Consider the following 19,172-nt stretch of genomic DNA (forward strand, 5'->3'; position numbering starts at 1 on the left):
AGCCACAGCCACATTGTGGCATAGTGGGCCCTGGCTTGGGCTATTTGCCGACGGATAATGCTCTACACCAGTCTCCAGTTTCGGCTTCTACATCCCGCCCCAACCCTAATATGAGGTACTGGTCGACGTCGCGTGGAGTCACGGGGGCCATTTCCGTTACTGATTAACATCCAGCTCACCTAGCCCTCCTTGCCTCGACAGATGGCGTACCCATCGGATAGCGCATCGAAGCGGCGTTTTCGTTATGTGAGATATATAAATATCTCCCAGGGATAGTGATGTTGTACTTTTCGTACAACACTGTTGTACGTACGTACGTACAAGAAGAAAAAGTACGTACGTGTACTGCGTACGTACGATATTCCAAATAGGGGAATTTGTGGGTCATATCGTACAAATACGGGGCTGTACAAAAGCTCTGATGGCTCAACGCACTCCTGATTTTGTACCAATTGAAGGTATCGCTAAAAAGATGGCGCCCACCAAAGCTAACGCTGCCTTTGTTTGGCGACAGTTTATTGACCTCGGCCGCTCTAACCCTAAGAAAAGCAAGCGATACAGATGCCGTCACTGCCAGAAGGACTTTGCAGCCACTTCTATTGGGCGGCCTAAAGAGCATCTCGCTGCGTGTGAGAAATGGCAAGGCAAGCAGCAACAAGAGCGTCAGGCTCAAGATGAAGCTGGACATCCTCCCCCATATTCTGAAGCTATACAAAAGAAGATAACCGAGGTCGGAGTTCAGCATATCTCGCAAGACGAGAGTAACAGTTTCGCCTATGATGCCGCCGCCGCCGTAATCGCTGGCGGCCGCCCCTTCAGCCTGTTCGAGAGCCGGCGTTGGCATTATTTCTTCACTCGCATTAAGCCTGGCTGGAAGCCTCCTAGCCGCGCTGCTATCACGAGAATTCTCCCCGACTTGTATCAGGAACTCCTTGACGAGGTTTTCCAACGCATTACTAGCTCAGAATGGTTCAATATAATATTTGACGCTTCCGATAATGTTTCCGGCCACAGAATCGTTAATATCTCGGTACAAATACCAGACGGCCCAGCTTTCTACTGGAAAACTTTTGATACGGGAGACGAACAGCACACAGCAGAGAACTGGGTGAAGTTGATATGGAGAGAAATGCAGAAACTGTGCGGCGGTGATCTCTCCAGAATCAACTCTATCTGTACGGATACCGAAAATACGATGCGCTCGGTACACGATTTACTAGGGAGATTCCCAGAACTCTCACATGTCAACTTCTCTCTGTGCGATTCTCACGGCCTTCAGCTCTTAATTAAAGATATCCTTCTCCTTCCATTCTTTGAGGATCTCTTTGATAACGTCACCACACTTCTCACGTTTTTCTCACGGTCTAAATTACAATTGCAAAGATTGAGAACGTGCCAGCGCACAAGGTGGAACGGAATAACTCGCGCGCTGATCAGAAGGTAACTCGCCAGCTGTCTGTCGGCTACATCCCCATACTAACCAAATAGTGTAATTACACGCTGGGGTTCTCAGTACAATTCATTTTTCTCCCTCCTCCGTTCTCGAGACCCTGCCAGAGACTGGTCTATTCGAAAAGATGTACGAGGCGAGCTGCGATCCCAAGGGTGCCCCGTTCTCCTGCCCGAAGCGGTTCGGATCATCAAAGACAACAGCTTCTGGCTAAAACTTGAGACTGCGATCGCTGTGCTAAAGCCTGTGAACGACTTTCAACACGCTTCCGAGGCTGATGAGTCGGGAATCGCGTACGTTGTAAATCGCTGGCTGCAAATCAAAAGCAAGTGGGCCGAGATGAGGGAGGCTGATCAGTTTCCTGATGTTCCGTGGGATGATATTGACGCTATATTCAAAGCACGGCTTGATAAGCAAACGTACAATATACATTGGGTCGCTGATGCCCTCCGGCCTGACACAACAGGTCCGAATTCGAAACTGCCACCTAGCGTCTTTGCGCGCGTACAAGAGTATTTGCGGAAACATCTGAAAAACAACGACGAGTATCACCGTGCTCTCTCCGAATTCACACACTTCCGAATGCGTACGGGCGGCCCAGACGGCTTATTTAATAAGCACAGCGCCGTATACGACGATGGCTTTAAGCCAGCAATGGCATGGCAGTGCCTCCTCAACCAGGGCTCGATTCTGGCTAGAGTAGCTGTGAAGGTGATGAACACACTTGTGAACTCCGTACCCTCAGAACGAAGCTTCTCTGCTATTAGTTTTATACATACAAAAGCTCGGAATCGCCTTACGCCAGTGCACGCTGACATGCAGGCCTTCATTTTTATGAACGACCGCGTGTTAGATCGTCTCAAGGACGAGAAGTATGCCCACAAAAAGCGCTGGGCGGATCTTGAGGAGAAGGACTGGCTAGAACTCGAAGATTCATATCTCGAGTTATTTGTGAATGCGCAGGGCAAGAAGGTCTGGATGGACGGCGCGATGGCCTCAACCAATGAGGATTTTGAGTGGGAGGGTGTATTACAGTCGACGGGTGATATATTGGGTGTTGGCACTGAGGTGGAATCTGAGGTTTGAGGCTCAAAAATGGTGCAAGGGCAGGGCTCACTATTGCCCAAAAAGGAAGGGGAAATTTGTATGTATGTACTGTATTGTACAACCCCATTGTACGTACGGTACTAGGGCTAAAATACAGTACTGTACGTACACGTACTGTACAAGGCCACATCACTACCCAGGGAAGTGATGTTTCGAAAGCCTTATCGGCAGCAGGACAACCTAGTCGAAGCCACTAACCTACAACATGCGCTTCCAATTTGTCGCAGCGGCAGGCCTTCTGCCAGTGACCGCGCTGGCAGAACCCTGCCAGCGTACGTACCAAGTTTTCTTTCCACTAGCAAAGAATTAGTTCTGACCTTCACAGCATATAAGCTCAGCATCACGGCCGCTAGATCCTCCACAAGATGGATGGACTGCCAGCCCGGGGAATGCGACGGAAGGATGCAGATGTTCGACGTTACCGTCAACAACACCGGCACAACCTGGGTTGTTTCTCAGCCATCCGTTACCGTCACCATTAACGGCACCGGCCTCACAACGTACCGACATGGCAAGATTATGCGGCTTCGCCCCGGCGACTCTGTTATTGTGGAACTCGGTGTACAGACCGAGGTTATCGATGTTGACCGACCGGTCAATGCAACCGCCCACTGGGACGACGGTGGCTCCTGCCAAGACTCCACTACCCTTGGCTTTACTGATACATTGTGATGTTGGATCCCTGGATAATTGCTTTTGATAGCTGCAGCCATTGTTTGATAGCTGTTGACACCACCCTCGTTGACATCTTGTAATCTATATACTTCTTGTACCTTTGCTATTAGGTTTCTGAACAGGATGCAAACCCTCCATATACTTGTCACTGAACAAATGGTTGGAGTCCCAGATTTAGGACCTTCGACACCTACAAAGTCCTACCATCTAGGACCTTTACTTCAAAAATACGCCACCGCCTGCAGCCAGCTGATAACCAGCGGCTGGTAGTCTTGAAGTTTAGGGGCAATTGAAATCTTTTTAGCACTGATTAATACGCCGTTGTTGATAGTCAAGAAAACACCGCGCACCAGATGTAGCCTGCCGAAGTTCTGTGGTTGGCGATATCGGCAGGCAGTGTGGCTGAATTGGGGCTGAATGTGGGGGGTGCGTGCGGATGGAGAGTTGGTGCGTTTTAATGGAGTCTGTCAAATTATGTGTGGTGTTCTTCGGGCTTCGATCCGAGATCTTGAAGCTAAAACCCAACAAAATGGATCAAAGAATTGAGTTCACACGACTGTGGTATTCTTCGTGTTCCATCCTAGATCTTAAAGCTAAGATCCATTTTTTTTTTTCGTATTTATTATCGCTAGGGATTATATCGCAAATCAAATAGTTGAACTCTCACGATTGTCATGCCCAAGACGCATCATGCTCGGGACGCTCCAGGCCTGACGCTGTAGGCCTGGGTCGCTGTAAGCCTGGGTCGCTGATTCCTGGGACGCTGTAGGCCTGTGGGCAGCATTCTGTGGGCAGCAATCTGTGGGCAGAAGCCTGTGGGCAGAAGCCTGTGGGCAGAAGCCTGTGGGCAGAAGCCTGTGGGCAGAAGCCTGTGGGCAGAAGCCTGTGGGCAGCAATCTTTGGGCAGCAGTCTGTGGGCAGAAGCCTGTGGGCAGATATCTGTGGACTGGAGTCTGGTGTCAGCAGTCTGTGGGCAGCAGTCTGTGGGCTGCAGTCTGTGGGCAGAAGCCTGATCTTGCAACAGAAATCTAGTTCCAAGTTCCAAGTAACAAATAGCAAGCCTGGGTCGCTGATTCCTGGGACGCTGTAGGCCTAGATTATGTGCCTTCCATGCAATGCCATCACGTTATTTGGGATAGCATCCGGCGGACAGCTTACTACCAATACTAGCCAGTGTGGGACAGCGTGTTGTGGATGGTAAGAACCCGCTGTCCTATTTGACAGGATAGCAGATACTATGGCAGCCAATACGGCCTGCTGTCTCGCTGCTGCTGGCCAAGATTTTATGATATCAAGAGTATGCTGTCATAAAGCTGAGGTTAGCGCCGTTTTGCTTTGGCCAATACGGTTGGTCAAATAATGGATTAAGCGCTGGTGCACGTCCCGTACCAGTCGTCTCCAACACCAGTCGCCTCCAAGACCGGTCACCTCCAAGACCAGTCACCTCCAGGCCCAGTCTTCAGCTGATGAAACGCTCCAGCTACAGTGGGGGGACAAAAGTGACGATCCAAACCCCCACATCGTCGCGATTCGCGTCAACGCGTCGTTTTTCTTCAATCGTATGTCTCCCTTCAATTGTAATTTTCTCTGTCAATATGACCACTACGGACTCGAGGCTTGAATATAGTCCTCATAAGCGTACGAGGATTTACATGAGCCATCTTGCGGGCAATTCGTACAGCAGGATCGCAAATGATGAGGGAGTTCCTCGAGGGTCCATATCCGGCATCATCAAGCGATATCGTGTGCAACAGAGCGCACATAATTGCGGCCGGTCTGGCCGCCCACCCACAGTCTCTGAAAGGGACGGGAGAGTCATCAAATTGGCCGTCAGAAGGTTCCCTTCAATCAAGCTACAAGAGATTATTACAGAAGCAGGTTTGACGATATCTACAAGGACCTTAAGGCGATGGTTGCAAAAGCAAGGTATTAAGCACAACCGTGCCCTCCAGCGGCCACATTTGACGGCTAGATTGGCTGAAAAACGGCTTGCATTTGCTAGGCTTCACGTACGAAGACCTGCCAGCTATTGGAAGCGTTGGATCTTCAACGACGAGACCACAATCGCGCGTGGCCAAGGAGGGCGTGTAAAGTGGGTTTGGCATGAATCGGTATGACTTTTTTCAACGTAAATTATATAATAATCTAACCTCGTACAGGGTCATCGATTAGATCATGATAAAGTCCAGGCTCGAATTAAGCCAACAAGGCATTCTCAAATGTTCCGGGGCGCGTTTTGCTTTAACTATCGTACATCGTTATACCCATTGCTTGGGGACCCGAATTCACCGGGAGGCGGCGTCACAAGCCGCCGTATATTAGAATGCCTTCAAGATCAGCTTCCAACAATTTGCGAACCTGGTGTAATATTTGCTCAAGATAATGCATCTACACATTCAGCTCGATTAGTGCAAGAGTGGTTGCGTACGTGGGCTTTAGAAAATGGGGTCGAAGTTGTTGATTGGCCGCCATACTCGCCCGATCTTAATCCTATTGAAAACCTATGGAAGATGCTAAAAGAAGGCATTTACGAGCGTTATCCGCTACTAGCAGCGGCTCCAAAGAATGCCGATAGCTTACAATGGCTCTGTGAGGCCGCAATTGAAGTTTGGGAGGATTTGAAAGAAGAGCTTATGGAACGGCTTGTTGAGTCAATGCCTCGCAGGCTCGAAGCCGTCATCGCACACAACGGGTGGTATACAAAGTATTGAATGCATCGACAGAATCGCGGGATTCGTACGAATGCGACGCACATTGAACTCCAATAAAAAACGTAGATTTGGCCGAGAAATGCGGCATTTTTATGGCGCAACTAATATCGCGATTTTCGCGTGTGGTGGAGTGGATCGTCACTTTTGTCCAGGCACTGTATCCTCCGCTCTCGACCGCAGCTGCCACGTGTTGTCAAAATCGTACTCGCCATCTTGCATCTTAAATCTCACGTCTTAAATCTCGCATCTCAAATCTCGCAACTCAAATCTCGACCTTAACCGTCGTACTCAAGCCTTTGAGCCGTAGATCCATCGTAACCAAATACTCGATAGCCCACACCTAGATTACTTAAATACCTCACCAAACATGACAAACCCTTCAGTACCATGCTAAACTGACTATGGTGCAGGCTACTCAACGATTAATCGAACCCTCCAAACTGCAGCTAGGACCATTCCCAATGCTACCTTGTATCCATGTGCCTCCAAACGTAGTAAGACGAACGGGAGACGGACGCCGAATGCCTCGTTTCACCACAATAGAGACTGGGGAAAGACTTGGGCTTGAGAAGCTGAATCGGGAGTACAATTCCGCAAACCAAGTGGCACGAAAGCGGAAACCGCGGCGGATGGGGTTTGATATCATGTTGGACAAAGCGGAAACAGTGCTTCAGGTCACCCAAGGAAAACTGAACGTACTCGCCAGAGAACATAATGACCTTCCCCAGCATTTGTTGGAATTTAAAGGCGTGGCAGATGATAATGACAGAGAAAAAGCAGAAAAGGGTGCCAAAGCTGACGTTACGTTGGATGATGTGGAAGAAACGCGTCAGGTCCCCGAAGACAAGTTGAGCGAACCTGCCCAGCAAGAGAATGCGCTGCAGCAGCTCTCCGAGGAGGATAAGGAGACAATCAAGCAGTTCGCAGCTCTTTGGACCAGAACTTGGGACGAAATAGAAGCTACACACGACGACTATGCATCTAGTCACTGAACACATCAGCTTGACATCCAGTACAATGGCATCTCAATGGGATGGAACAGTAGAGACCAGCTCCTATTTATTCAATGTTGTGTGGTTTTTTAGTTTAGAGTGCTCAATGATATACTGCTTTAACACAAAACAGACCTGATGAGCTGGGAGAGAAGATTGTAGGCTAAGTCTATACTTCATTCACATGAGAGACAGCCAGGAAACGGCTTCCTTGCAGAGCAAATAAAACCCTTCACTTTCCGCTGCTGCCAAAGACACTGCTTTAGCTTGCTCCTCCTCCATTAGCTGACTCTTATTCACAGTAAGTTCGTCCACCGCGGACCCTAGCCTTTGTCGCTCCTCGTCCAGTCGTTGCGTTTCCTGTTGTGTCTGTCGATGAAGAGTTGTGAGTTGGTTGACGCTGTTCTGTTTCTCAATCGCTTGCTCTGAAAGCTGCAGTAATCGAATCCTAGGCTCCTCTTCATGGTTCTGGTTTTGACTGTTAGTGGAAAGAAGATCAAGCCGTATCTCCTCGTCAACGGCTGTACGCCTTCTGCCGAGCTCGCCGAATTCAGACTGCCTGTCTTGCACATCGGTTTGAAGATGCTCTGGTACGTACTCTCCTCTGAACCGAGCTTTAATTCGTCACATTGGGGCGATCGTATGAGGGGCGACACCTGCACCTCACCCGACCGTCACAGACATGGCAGGCCAAACCAGTGTAACATCAACTGGTCTAGAATTCAAGTATTAATAGCATCTGCTAATATATAGTGTGTTGTTATGGCAAGGGGAAAACTACGATTGTCTGCACCTAGAAAATGCGGCACGTAACATTGTTCAGCTTTTGGCGCACAAGGCCTGGCCATGGTGAATATCCACGATGTACGGTCTTTCTTTTAACTCTTTTCCCTTAAGGGGACGGAGAGGTGGGAATATGGGTATTTCGGGAGAGAAGCAGGGCTGGACAATTGTTCCGAATAGATTTTCTAGCCTACGCAACCCTACGCAAGATTTTTTTTCGTGAGACCTTGGCTCGAATAAGCGCCAAGGGGCTGCATTGTTTCGTGGAGTATAAGGTTAAATAGCACATTTTTAAGCGGCGGTGGCTCGCACACATGCACGGAACTCTTGTCTACACTGTCCCATCCCAGGGATTAGATGCTTCAATTCGGGATCCTCATTCTTAACATCGGGTGCTGAAATCCACGATCTGGAAGCATGGAGATACGGTCTTGAAATCGAGACTCGGTGCCGCCCAGCTGACAAAACCGATGGCGTTTCTTAAAATGAGAATCAAGGCGGATCGTCGAAGTGGACGGATTGCTGGGAGGAAGAGAAGTGACAGTGTTGCAATCGATGTGTATGTACAAGCTCTAGGTCCGCTGCCCGACAAAGGTGCCAGAGATCAAGTGCTGGAGAAAGTCAGGATGAGCAAGCGCTGGCATGATCTGACCAGATACTCGCCATACTTGCAGTTATACGTACGCCGATGGCGGAGCAAATAGTGTGAGTTAACCCCATTTTGCTGGTCGGGCTAACTTACCGAAGTAGATCAGACATCAGGGTACCCAACGCCGCGTTGATTCAACTTGGACTTGATGTTCAAGGTCACCCTCCAGAGCTGGTGGAGGCGGCAGACTACCTTTTGTAAATTGGCGAATCGGGGGTAGTACAAATTACGACGGACTGCATTCCGTAAGTTAAATCCCAGCAGCTCAATATTGCAGGCTCGATATTGGAGACCGCCCAAGCACGTCACGGATGAAGCCACCAACTGAGAGATCAGAAGCGCAAATCAGTGGCGTATGCCAGGTGCGATTTCGTGCGAAGCCGGCAAATCCGAGGGTGGTGCAGAAAGGTTGCTTTTTGTCGCTTTCCTTCAAAGTGCCTCTGCACAAATAGAGAAATGGGGAGCAGAGAGTACCAGGGACCTGACTCTACAGAACACAAAGGGTATCAGGCAACATGGTGCTTTGTTAAACTGGCCGACCCAACCACGAATTCACTGCCAGCGACCAACAATCTCATCCAACAACACTTGCACATGGCACTTTCCCTGTCTTGGTTCATCCATTATCGATTTTTAATACGGGCTGCGAACCTTGAGTCGAAGCTGCAGGGCATGGTTGGTGGCCGTAGCCTCCCATGCGCTCCCCACCGCATTTTCCTAGCCAGCTGGACGGCAATGCGCCAAAGAACAAATACTGGGCGAACTATAACGTGAGTGCATAGCGGGGTAGCCAACATAGCGAAGTAGCCACGCACCACTACCTTCTTGCACCAATCGCGCAAAAAAACAACCACAACGAAAGAAATCAATTAATCTTTACTGCTGCGCTCTTCTGTAGATGATTCTATGTCAATCTGACAAGTGCGCGCATTGTGACCGGTCTTTCCGCACACACCACATCGTCGACCCTTCGTCTCATCCCGAGGCTTCCGACTTCTCAACTGGCGATCTTCTTGCTTTATCTGCTCATCCACGTCATTCTGGTCCTGGAGAGCTTGTCCCTCGGCAATAGTCATGCTACCACCTTGACGTAGTCGCGATCTTTTAGCTCTACGCCGCTTACTTAGCAGTGCATTTGCCTCCCGAAGTTGCTGGTTCTCAGCTCTCAATAGGGCCATTTTGTGCATCATTCCGCATGTACCCTTCGCAAATTGATCCATAGCTGCCAAGATTGACGTTGGCGAGCTTCCTTGGTGTCGAGTTATTCGTTTTTTAATATAATCAGTCTGCGAAGTCGCCTCGGTTGGATTGTTTGGGGTCTTTGGAGCCCACGGATTCGGCAACTCAAATACCTCTTCAATGCGTGTTGGAGTCTGTGGCCTGACATCCAGTCGTGACAAGACACTTTTTGGGTCCAATGGAATAATTCCTGCGCCTCTAAAGGCTCCCTGGTTCTTTGCCATACGCCTTTTTCAGCGGCCCAAAACAGCCAACATCTAATGGCTGAAGTATGTGGGATGAGTGAGACGGCATACAGATTGTGATGATCTTGTGATCTTTGCAATATAGCTCAAATTCAGTTGAGTGGTGGCTTTCGTGCCCATCTAGGATAAGAAGACGATATGCACCACGGGTTTGTGGCTTAGTATGCCTTTCAAAATGCTGAACCCAATCCACAGCTTTCTCATTTGTGGTCCAGCCGTTGTGAGTTGTGGAGATAACCCAATCTTTCGGTAGCGCGCTAACGTCGGGCACCCACTCACCGGACACACCCTGTCGGGCAAATACCGCTGCACCACTGAGCAAAAGTGTAGGCCCACTAGCTTTTCTCTAGCAGTAATAATAGCCTATATTTTTGCACGACACACCCACTTACCGGACGGGCTCGCCCTCAATGTGTGCCTTCCAATATCGTCAAATTCCTTAGCACAATTAGTTGAAAATAGTAATATTTGGTGTTTTCTAGCTATCAAGCTGCCACTCGTGACAGAGGGCTTCAAATTCGGCGTCACTAGCAACAGGGGGCCTTGCAAGATGCGTTGCAAGGCGCTGCCGGGCCTTTTCAACATCCTTGATGTTGACGAATTTTTTATTAGGATCATGTACGACCTTCTGCTTCTTTCTTGGTTTATAAGCCTCTATCTGATGCTTCAATTGCTGAATCTCGCGTTCTGCTTTTACTAGCTGCATGTTTTTCTTGTCAATTCCCTTCCGAATCTTTCGAAATAGCTGCCGGGCTGTTGGGTCTTGCTGCTGCGGCTCAATAATATCATGAAAAAGCTGATGAATTTCGCTGCCGCGTTGTGGGGTCTTGAGAAGGTCTTCCTGTTGCTTTGTATCAATTTGAGGCGTTTCCTGCAGAGGTATTTTAGCTGATACTAGGAGCTTTGATAGAAGAGGTCTACTCATATTAAGAGGATAAATTCCGGTAGCCTTCCAACCTGCAAGGATGTTTCTTTTTGTAATTCCAGCAGCTCGAGCCTTGAAATAATATTCAAGGAAGATGATTTTGTTCGTGGGCGTTGAATGTGACGATAATTGAAGGTCCATAATTGAAGTGCGATAGCTAGCTTTGACGGCAGAGAAAACGCCCACATCAAGCGGCTGCAAAACGTGTGATGAATGCTCTGGCAGGAAAAGAAGATATATGTTGTTTTTGAAGCATTCTAGCATAAAATCATCGGCAACATGACTTCCGTGGCCATCGAGAATTAGCAGCCGGGGCTCTGAGGGCTTGGATGGTGTTGTTTCCGGGATAAAGACCTCTCGTAGCCAATGCAGCCCAATTTTGTCAGTGGTCCAGCCATTTGGTGATGCTGTAAAGTGCCAATTGCGATATTTATCGAATTTATCGGGAAACCACTGCTGTTGCACGCATTCTCCCTTAAATATCACAAGTGGGCTAATAACCCTGCCGTCCGCTGAGATACACTCGATAATTGTGGTCCAAGATCGTGATCCAGGGTGTTTCCTGATAACTATCCGTATTTGCGAGTTTCCAAGCACGAGACCATTGCTGCCCTGGCCCTCCTGAATGCCGCTCTCGTCCATATTGTACGAATTCTGCGGTAGAATTGCCCGTACAACTGGTAATTGAAGCTGCGAAAAGAAGCCCTTGATAGTATCAGCAGAAGCTCCATTGATGCGGCAGGAATCCATTCTCTTGCCTTTCCTTGTTGATATTTCCGGATGCCGTTGTAGGAAGCCTTTCATCCAATTCTTTCCAAGAGGTTTGTGGTCGCCGCCTTGAGCTAGGATGTGTATTACAAAGCTTCGTAGCTGTTGATGGGAAATAGGTACATTTAACGATGCTTGCTTGAGCACCCATTGAACAAGACTCTCTTCATCCTTCCGAGAAAGCCGCTGATAGCGCTCGTATGCATCTAATCGCGTTTGGGCACCTTGAATTCGGTCATGAAGGGTTGCCCTTGGAATTCCCCAGAGCTGTGCAGCCTTTCGGACTGACTGCCCGCCTGTAACGGCAGATATTGCATTTTGAAGATCGTTTTCCGTATAGCTAGGCATTGCGAATCCAGTGACATAATTATTATTCTAATATCAATTAAATTACGCGAGAAATCGCGGTTGGAATGCAGGCGTTGTGGTGTTGAAAGAGGACGATATTAGTGTCCGGTAAGTGGGTGTGTCCGGTAAGTGGGTGTGTCCGGTGAGTGGGTGCCCGACGTTAACTTCATACCAGTTGGAGAGGTGATACTGCCCCGCAACTATGATGAATGGCGGAATAGTCTCGCCTCGTGAATTAATGGATTGTATTACGGAAACCCATTCTCTATCACCTGGCTGAGCCAAACTTGGCTTGCTGCGTCTTTCTGAGCTTGTAACGACCATTGTAGTTGAGATCATGCCCATCATAAAGCCAGTCTCGTCAACGTTGTGGATATCGTCATCGTGTATGCCGTATTTCGCGATTGTGTTGCGCACAAGCTCAAACCACGGCCCAATTATCTTCGGATCTTCGCATAAGGCTCTTTGATAGTCATATCGACGCGTAAAACGCGTCGAGAGCTCTTGTTGGCGCTTGACGAAGTTTGAAGCCCATCGTGGTCCCACGGGAGCCCCGTCGCGATCCGCGAGCAGCCGATTAGCCATATCTCGCACACCACAAAGCCGAGGAGGAAATGATCGCGAATCTAGGTCAAGGACATATTGAATAATTGTACTTTCCTCCAGATCTGTAAGTTTCCGACAATTGGCTATAATATCGCGCCGCGATGCTGTTCCTTTTATTCGACGCGGTAAGGTTGTGAGGCTTACATTATACGTCCTTGCGGCAACTCGTGCACTAAGCTTTGGGTCTCTTTTTTAGCCTGAATCGCAAGGATTACTTGGCTCTCTTTTTGTGCACACTGCATGTTTGGGGATTAGAGGAACTGCGATTAAAGATGGAACATTGCTGATTGTGCGTCAGACCTGCCTATCCTGATATCATATCCGATATGATAAATTAACGCGATATCAGGATAACACACTATCCTGATACGATATCGGATAAGCAGGATTAGCAGGTTTAGCGGGTTTAGCAGACATGATAAACCACTGCCAAGGAGCATTATTTGTTCTAATGTAGCTTGTTAACTAAACTCAAATACATATTGTAAGGAGCTTGGTACTTGATGCAGTGATATATGCTTTAAAGCGTTGAACGGTATTTGGCTTCTCTCTGTGTGAGGTGTTGGCGGGGCGATGGCTCTAAAATTGCACTGTGACCAGTCGCCAGGGGCCAATTAGAACCGGTATCTTATCCTGATATCAGAGATGATATCAGGATAAGGGCGACGAGATTTATCCGATATCCGATATATATCATATCGGATATAGCAGGATAGCAGACATGATATCAGGATAGCATATCAGGATAGGCAAGTCTGTTGTGCGTGGGGTGTTCCGCTCGGTGGTTTGTTCCACTCGGTGGTGGAGTACGTTAGGAAAATCTTAAATGTAAACGACCAAAAAAAAAAAAAAAAAGACTGTGCATGCGTTGGAATAGTGTCCGTGAAGAGGCCGTCCAAATCGTTATGAAAATGAAAGTCGTTGCTATGTCGCGTGTTGGGTGGGCGTCACTTTAGAGCCTAAGATGTCTCTGCTCTTTTCCCCTGCCTTCGTTCGCGCCTTTCCCGGTATTGCATTGTGCGCTTTGCAGCTGTGGAGAGAATGCTAGTATTGCGGGGACATGTCCTTGAGCAAGATCATGGATCAACTTACCCCAGATTCGGAACTTCGCGACTAGCAGTTCGAAGTACCTTCGAAGTCTCAAGGCGCGGCGGATCATATAGAGCTGGGAAAGCCAGCGCGTATCGTTATCTAGCACTACCGAGACGGGGCTTTTTGACCGTATTTTCGGATCGTCCGACATGGATATGTCGTACTCTTGAAGTTCTTTCAACAGGTATGTCAGTCTGTCCGATCGATCAACATCCACGACGAAATTATGGAGCTTCCCAACCGGCCCTTTCTGTCGCCAAAGTTCGTATTCGGCTTCAGACAGCGCTTCTGCACCAGAAAGTTGTTCTTCGAACGCGTCTGTATCCTTCCCGAACAGTAGTGCCTTCGCAGACAGATTGACTATATGGCCGAAGCAGCGGCCTCGCCTTCGAGCGCCATTGAAGCCGAGCTTTTTGCCAATAGCCTCAAGTGCTGTGTCGTTGTTCTCGGCATTGTCAAGGGTAAAATACCCAATATTCTCCTCGATGCCAAAAGCCTCGATGGTATAAAGGACTTCTGTTGCAATGTTGTTCCCCGAATGTCTGCGGACTTCGGGGACCCCGAGGAACTTGCGGATTTGGCTCTCCCCCTCCACCCAATCGCGCGACGTCGCGCGACCTTGGGTGAGCAGGGTGAGCCCTGTAGGTGTGTGTCGCGCGGCTGGGTGAGCCAGGCACCCGCGCAGCGAGAAAGGTGGGCGAGGCCGCGCTCCAATTGGCCGCAATCTTGCGACCTCAAATATCAACCTTTTCCATCTTTTCTTATGCCCACCTCATTTTCATACTTCATCATATCGCGGACGTGTATCTACACCAGATCTGTGTTGGAGAGTTGATCAATTATTACTACCGCTAGTTATCATGTTAGCTAATCTCCTCATCAACTTCGCTAATCGATTTACTTCATATACCTCTCCTGCGTGAACGCACGCGTATGGGGAACAATTATTCTCGCGCCAAGTCACAAATGGTCCGCGACCGATTTGACATCATAGATGCCACGGAGAAGAGAATGAACCTCAGCCCTTGGATCATTCACCACTTCACCTGCGTGTAACATACTGGTCGCCTAGCTGGGCGCGCTTGACGCGGTCGGACTCGCGAATCATCGACCTCGAGGTACTCGGAGGCAGGAAGATGGATGGAATGTTTTTGTCATCAAAACTCATTATTGGCTTCTTGAATTATCTTGCCTGGATTCTTATGCAGTCAGGTTTCAGTCGCAATTTATCACAGGGACATGGTGATAATCTATTGGATATAAGATGTGGTGGTGTGAAGCCCGGCTGCCTCGTCAGATTCCTGGAATCGCGTGATCCAGCAGATCAAACACGGATTCGGGCCGTCTCCTGAGCATTTCTCGACAAAGGGGCTAGATTCTTGCGTAGCCGTTGCAACAGAGCCAATTCCCCGCGTGAAGGATGTGGTATCGTCGTGTGTATTTTCACAGGATGAGAAACCTTATTTGAATCCACTGTACATGTCTCTTGGTTGATGACAAGTGCCCAGGATGCACTGACGGCTGTACGGCCTGCGAACCAGAGGTGATCCGCATCTTCTCCGTTGGTACCGCGTCTACCAAGTCTTCGGAACGAGATATTAGGCCGGAACATCGATATTCCACACTGTATGTATGGAGTTCAGTGTAAACGTGAATGAATGACGTAGTGCTGGATGGTCTGATGGATTGAAACGGGCGTTTGGAGAAAGAAATGGATGTATTCGCAGAGTACTCATCAGGGCAGTGCCATAGGCCAGAGTACTTGTGGTGCGGATACTATCACATATAGTAGTACCTATTATAGGGCAGAGAGATGAAAAAGAAAGGATCCTCTTAGACCCGAAGTAGCATGCCATGATAAGAATAACGAGGTGGAATTACGATGGTAGGTTAGGCTGCAGCAGCTTGACGATGGCCTCGTGCCCCTTCTCGACGGCCCGCGACAGCGGTGTCCGACCATCGGCATCTTTCGACTCGACGTCGGCGCCCTTGTCGAGGAGCAGCTTGACGATGGCCTCGTTCCCCTTCTTGGTGGCCCGACACAGCGGCGTCTGACCGTCCCTATCTTTCGACTTGACGTCGGCGCCCTTGTCGAGGAGCAGCTTGACGACGGCTTCGTGCCCCTTCTCGGCGGCCCACGACAGCGGCGTCTGACCGTGGCTACCTTTCGACTCGACGTCGGCGCCTTTGTCGAGCAACAGCTTGACGACGGCCTCGTGCCCCTCCGCGGCGGCCCACGACAGCGGCGTCCAACCGTGGCTACCTTTCGACTCGACGTCGGCGCCTTTGTCGAGCAACAGCTTGACGATGGCTTCGTGCCCCTCCGCGGCGGCCCACGACAGCGGCGTCCAACCGTGGTCATCTTTCGACTCGACGTCGGCGCCTTTGTCGAGCAACAGCTTGACGATGGCTTCGTGCCCCTCCGCGGCGGCCCACGACAGCGGCGTCTGACCGTGGTCATCTTTCGACTCGACGTCGGCGCCCTTGTCGAAGAGCAGTTTGACGATGACCTCGTGCCCCTTCTCGGCGGCCCACGACAGCGGCGTCTGACCGTGGCTACCTTTTGACTCGACGTCGGCGCCTTTTTCGAGGAGCAGCTTGACGATGGCCTCGTGCCCCTTCTCGGCGGCCCGCCACAGCGGCGTCTGACCGTGGCTACCTTTCGGCTCGACGTCGGCTCCTTTGTCGAGGAGCAGCTTGACGACGGCCTCGTGCCCCTCCTCGGCGGCCCACGACAGCGGCGTCCGACTGTAGCTATCCTTCAGCTCGACGTCGGCGCCAACCTGGTATGCACTCTGTAGTATAACTTGTAACGGTCCTAGTAACCCATAGCGCGACACGACGTGTATCATTTTGGTCCCTTCTGGTGGGCGGTCGTCTGAGTATCGCGATATTATATTGTAAACCCGCACCCATACCTGCACCAGCGCTTCCGCCGGCCAGTCGAAATAGCGTAGGAGGTCATCCTGAGAGACCCCCCTCAGCTCGCTTTGCTTTGCGTGTGCCACCCACGATGTCGTAGCATAACGCAACAGAGGAAAGGCAGACTTCAAGCTATTTTCGTCGCGCATATTGCTCTGAGCTATCTCATTCATTGCCAGGTACCGCATGCAGGTCCTAGACAGTCGATAATGTGCAGTTCCGACTGTAAAGTTGCCTCGGAAGTTCTCGACCGGCACACCGTTCAGCCAATAAGCTGAAATGACTGCGAGAACAATCGGCAAAGGGAAAACAGGACCCGGCAAGAAGCTTATAGGATATCTCGTGAAGTAGCCCAGGTACAACAACGCCGTAGCAAGACCGATCATAGTTGTTGGCCTGCAAGTGCGCACCTTGTCGCTCAGGATCAATGAGCCCTTGTCGACGAAAATGTCCTTCGTCGACTGGTAGATGTATTGCACAACCCAGTTAGGCCAATTCAGGGTAGAGAGGCCCTTCTCGACGAAAAAGTCCTTGACGGACTGGTGGATGAACTGGACAACCTCTGTGTCAGAGGTGACTTCAGCAAGGCCACGGCTGAGTGTCTGCACTCGTCTCTTCATCCCATCCTTGTCGGCTGGATCATCTCCCGCCCTCTGGCACTCGTCCAATGACCTACATGGGCAATCCGGGTCGACAAGCAACGCCCATCGCAATTCGTCCAGTGACAACGGCCGCGTCGTAAAGCAGATCCATTGAATAAGTTTCACAGAATCCGACCCCATTTTCCGGAGTAGTTCGTGGTATAGGTCATCGAGGTCCGGTGGGACCGACATGATGGCGTCCTTCATCTGCTTCAACCCAGCACCATCTAGGTCAAGGTCTAGAACTCGCTTTACCACCAGCCAAGCCCATAAGAAAACGCCGTTGGCGCGTTCCGTAATTAAGTCCGGAATCGTGGACAGCAACTGCTCATTTAAAGGAGACAGCTGGCTTTGCACGAAAGTCGATATATCTGGACTATTTTCATTCTCTACACATATTTCGAAGGAGTCATCCAGGTCCAGAATTGGGTAGTGACGACATGTGAAACAGATGTGGAAGTCTTTCAACTCGGTGGGGAGCCACTTGAGCAATGACGCGAACTCTCTAACTAACCTCCTCGCGTTTTCTTCGCCACATTCGTCTAACGCGTCGATGAATAACCAAAGGGGTCGGGTCTTTAATGCCTTCAGAATTGAAGATTTAAAGAAGTTACGCAACTCCCCGGGGTGCCACGACCACTTTTCGCCTATCTTGCCGACAGTTTCGCACCGCTGTCGGAAGGCATCCACGACATCTGACAGTGCGTTAGGTATCTCGCGGAGCTGGTAAAGAAGAGACCGGAAGAGTCCCAGCCGCGTCTTTTGGAGTTCCGAACCACGCCCGTGGAAGAAGAACGAAAGGATTGAGGCTTCCTCTCCGATGTTGGGTGCTTCCATGGCATGGTTCCGAGTGTACCGCAGCAACGTCGATTTCCCGGAGCCAGGTTTGCCCTTGATCCAGAGCAGGGCCTGATTGGAAGCCGCCCAGTCCTTGTACGCTTTGTTTTCAGACAACCATTTGCAGGTTCCCTCCGCGGCGTCCTCGATATCGTGGGACCGGCTGTCCATTTCTGGAAAAGCTAATGATTTCCAGCAATCTTGTGGCAGAACAAACCGGTCTTCGGTGCCTGTATAACATCATGAGCCGAGAATAAAAATGTTGACGAAGCGCGCGTTCTTACCGTGATACACATTCGTGGGACCATTATACACATTCTTTGTCGCGTTACCGCCAGGAGCGCTAAACATGTCGCCAGAGCCACTGTGGTTGTAACTGTCTCTTAACAAATCTTCTGGCACGGATGAGTCCATGTTCATAGTCAGTAGGTTTGAGATGGCCCAGCGTGACTCGTGAGTTTCAGGAAGTTGAGGCCGCTTTGACGGCCAGAAGCCCTTGTGTCTGGTGTACCCCCCAATGGTAGGTGCATTAGATTAATAAATATATGTTGATGGAATCATGAGCGGAGCAGCGCTGAGAAATTGATTTGTGCGACAGTATAGCAATGCTGTACGGTTCTGCAGATCGACTTGCTGCAATAAAGAAGTGGCGATTAGCGGTCACCAGAATGCAGAGGTGCAATCAAAAAGTCACTTGAGGACGTACGAACGCTTGTGAGCATGTACAGTCTTCGTTTCAGACCTGAACAGAGATTGGAGCATGGCAGATCTGCCGTTGAATTCGCGCGCCGGGCAGTAAACAGACAGTTGACAGCATCCTGCAGATCTCCACGGACAATACAAAGACTGTTGATGTAGGACGGGAAGGGTTGGTTTAGGTAAAGTAGTTATGTAGCTTCAGCTAGCCCCTAGGCGCGCATCCTTAAGCCAGAAGGCTCTGCCATTGGCTTTTTATTTGCGATGGATTGTGATTGGCCGGCAAGCAGTCAGCACGGTGCCCAGCCAGTTTGGCTGTCGTCGTCTCCTGAGACATCGGGGATGTTGAGCTGCAGCCGGCATCAAGCTTAGTGAGCTGTCAAATGATCTCGTTGAGTGGCCTGACGCTCAATGCTGCTCGAGTGTGCCCTCCCTCACTCAACATTCTGCAACACATAACCTTTGTCAGCGGTCTTCGTAGTTGTT

At 49.9% G+C, this 19,172-nt stretch overlaps 9 protein-coding genes across 9 annotated transcripts; 4 read left to right on the plus strand and 5 right to left on the minus strand.

Moving 5' to 3' along the window:
* Nucleotides 1-472: 472 nt before the first annotated feature.
* Nucleotides 473-2,536, plus strand: VFPPC_18400 (transposase; the record flags this gene model as incomplete). Its single annotated transcript, XM_022430017.1, has 2 exons — nt 473-1,440; nt 1,489-2,536. 2 exons carry the CDS (start codon nt 473-475, stop codon nt 2,534-2,536), a joined length of 2,016 nt encoding a protein of 671 aa, XP_022284999.1.
* Nucleotides 2,537-2,762: 226 nt separating this feature from the next.
* On the plus strand, nt 2,763-3,229 carry VFPPC_17033 (hypothetical protein; the record flags this gene model as incomplete). The annotated part of the gene is made up of 2 exons (XM_018294783.1): nt 2,763-2,829; nt 2,883-3,229. The coding sequence occupies 2 exons, from the start codon at nt 2,763-2,765 to the stop codon at nt 3,227-3,229; spliced, it is 414 nt and encodes a 137-aa protein (XP_018136340.1).
* Nucleotides 3,230-4,827: 1,598 nt separating this feature from the next.
* On the plus strand, nt 4,828-5,943 carry VFPPC_11306 (Nuf2 family protein; the record flags this gene model as incomplete). The annotated part of the gene is made up of 2 exons (XM_022428748.1): nt 4,828-5,333; nt 5,442-5,943. 2 exons carry the CDS (start codon nt 4,828-4,830, stop codon nt 5,941-5,943), a joined length of 1,008 nt encoding a protein of 335 aa, XP_022283932.1.
* Nucleotides 5,944-6,344: 401 nt separating this feature from the next.
* On the plus strand, nt 6,345-6,935 carry VFPPC_11307 (hypothetical protein; the record flags this gene model as incomplete). Its single annotated transcript, XM_018289538.2, has 1 exon — nt 6,345-6,935. One exon carries the CDS (start codon nt 6,345-6,347, stop codon nt 6,933-6,935), a length of 591 nt encoding a protein of 196 aa, XP_018136338.2.
* Nucleotides 6,936-7,115: 180 nt separating this feature from the next.
* Nucleotides 7,116-7,507, minus strand: VFPPC_18399 (hypothetical protein; the record flags this gene model as incomplete). The annotated part of the gene is made up of 2 exons (XM_022430016.1): nt 7,116-7,413; nt 7,458-7,507. The coding sequence occupies 2 exons, from the start codon at nt 7,505-7,507 to the stop codon at nt 7,116-7,118; spliced, it is 348 nt and encodes a 115-aa protein (XP_022285000.1).
* Nucleotides 7,508-9,236: 1,729 nt separating this feature from the next.
* Nucleotides 9,237-9,545, minus strand: VFPPC_17032 (hypothetical protein; the record flags this gene model as incomplete). Its single annotated transcript, XM_018294782.1, has 1 exon — nt 9,237-9,545. One exon carries the CDS (start codon nt 9,543-9,545, stop codon nt 9,237-9,239), a length of 309 nt encoding a protein of 102 aa, XP_018136337.1.
* Nucleotides 9,546-10,329: 784 nt separating this feature from the next.
* Nucleotides 10,330-11,892, minus strand: VFPPC_11308 (transposase; the record flags this gene model as incomplete). The annotated part of the gene is made up of 1 exon (XM_018289539.1): nt 10,330-11,892. The coding sequence occupies one exon, from the start codon at nt 11,890-11,892 to the stop codon at nt 10,330-10,332; it is 1,563 nt and encodes a 520-aa protein (XP_018136336.1).
* A 42-nt stretch (nt 11,893-11,934) lies between these two features.
* Nucleotides 11,935-14,758, minus strand: VFPPC_14902 (restless-like transposase; the record flags this gene model as incomplete). Its single annotated transcript, XM_018292670.1, has 3 exons — nt 11,935-12,560; nt 13,591-14,315; nt 14,652-14,758. 3 exons carry the CDS (start codon nt 14,756-14,758, stop codon nt 11,935-11,937), a joined length of 1,458 nt encoding a protein of 485 aa, XP_018136335.1.
* Nucleotides 14,759-15,467: 709 nt separating this feature from the next.
* On the minus strand, nt 15,468-18,410 carry VFPPC_18398 (Ankyrin repeat-containing protein; the record flags this gene model as incomplete). The annotated part of the gene is made up of 2 exons (XM_018289540.1): nt 15,468-18,220; nt 18,275-18,410. The coding sequence occupies 2 exons, from the start codon at nt 18,408-18,410 to the stop codon at nt 15,468-15,470; spliced, it is 2,889 nt and encodes a 962-aa protein (XP_018136334.1).
* Nucleotides 18,411-19,172: the final 762 nt, after the last annotated feature.

The sequence above is a fragment of the Pochonia chlamydosporia genome (genome assembly GCF_001653235.2).
Source record: "Pochonia chlamydosporia 170 chromosome Unknown PCv3seq00015, whole genome shotgun sequence".
Taxonomy (NCBI): Eukaryota; Fungi; Ascomycota; class Sordariomycetes; order Hypocreales; family Clavicipitaceae; genus Pochonia; species Pochonia chlamydosporia.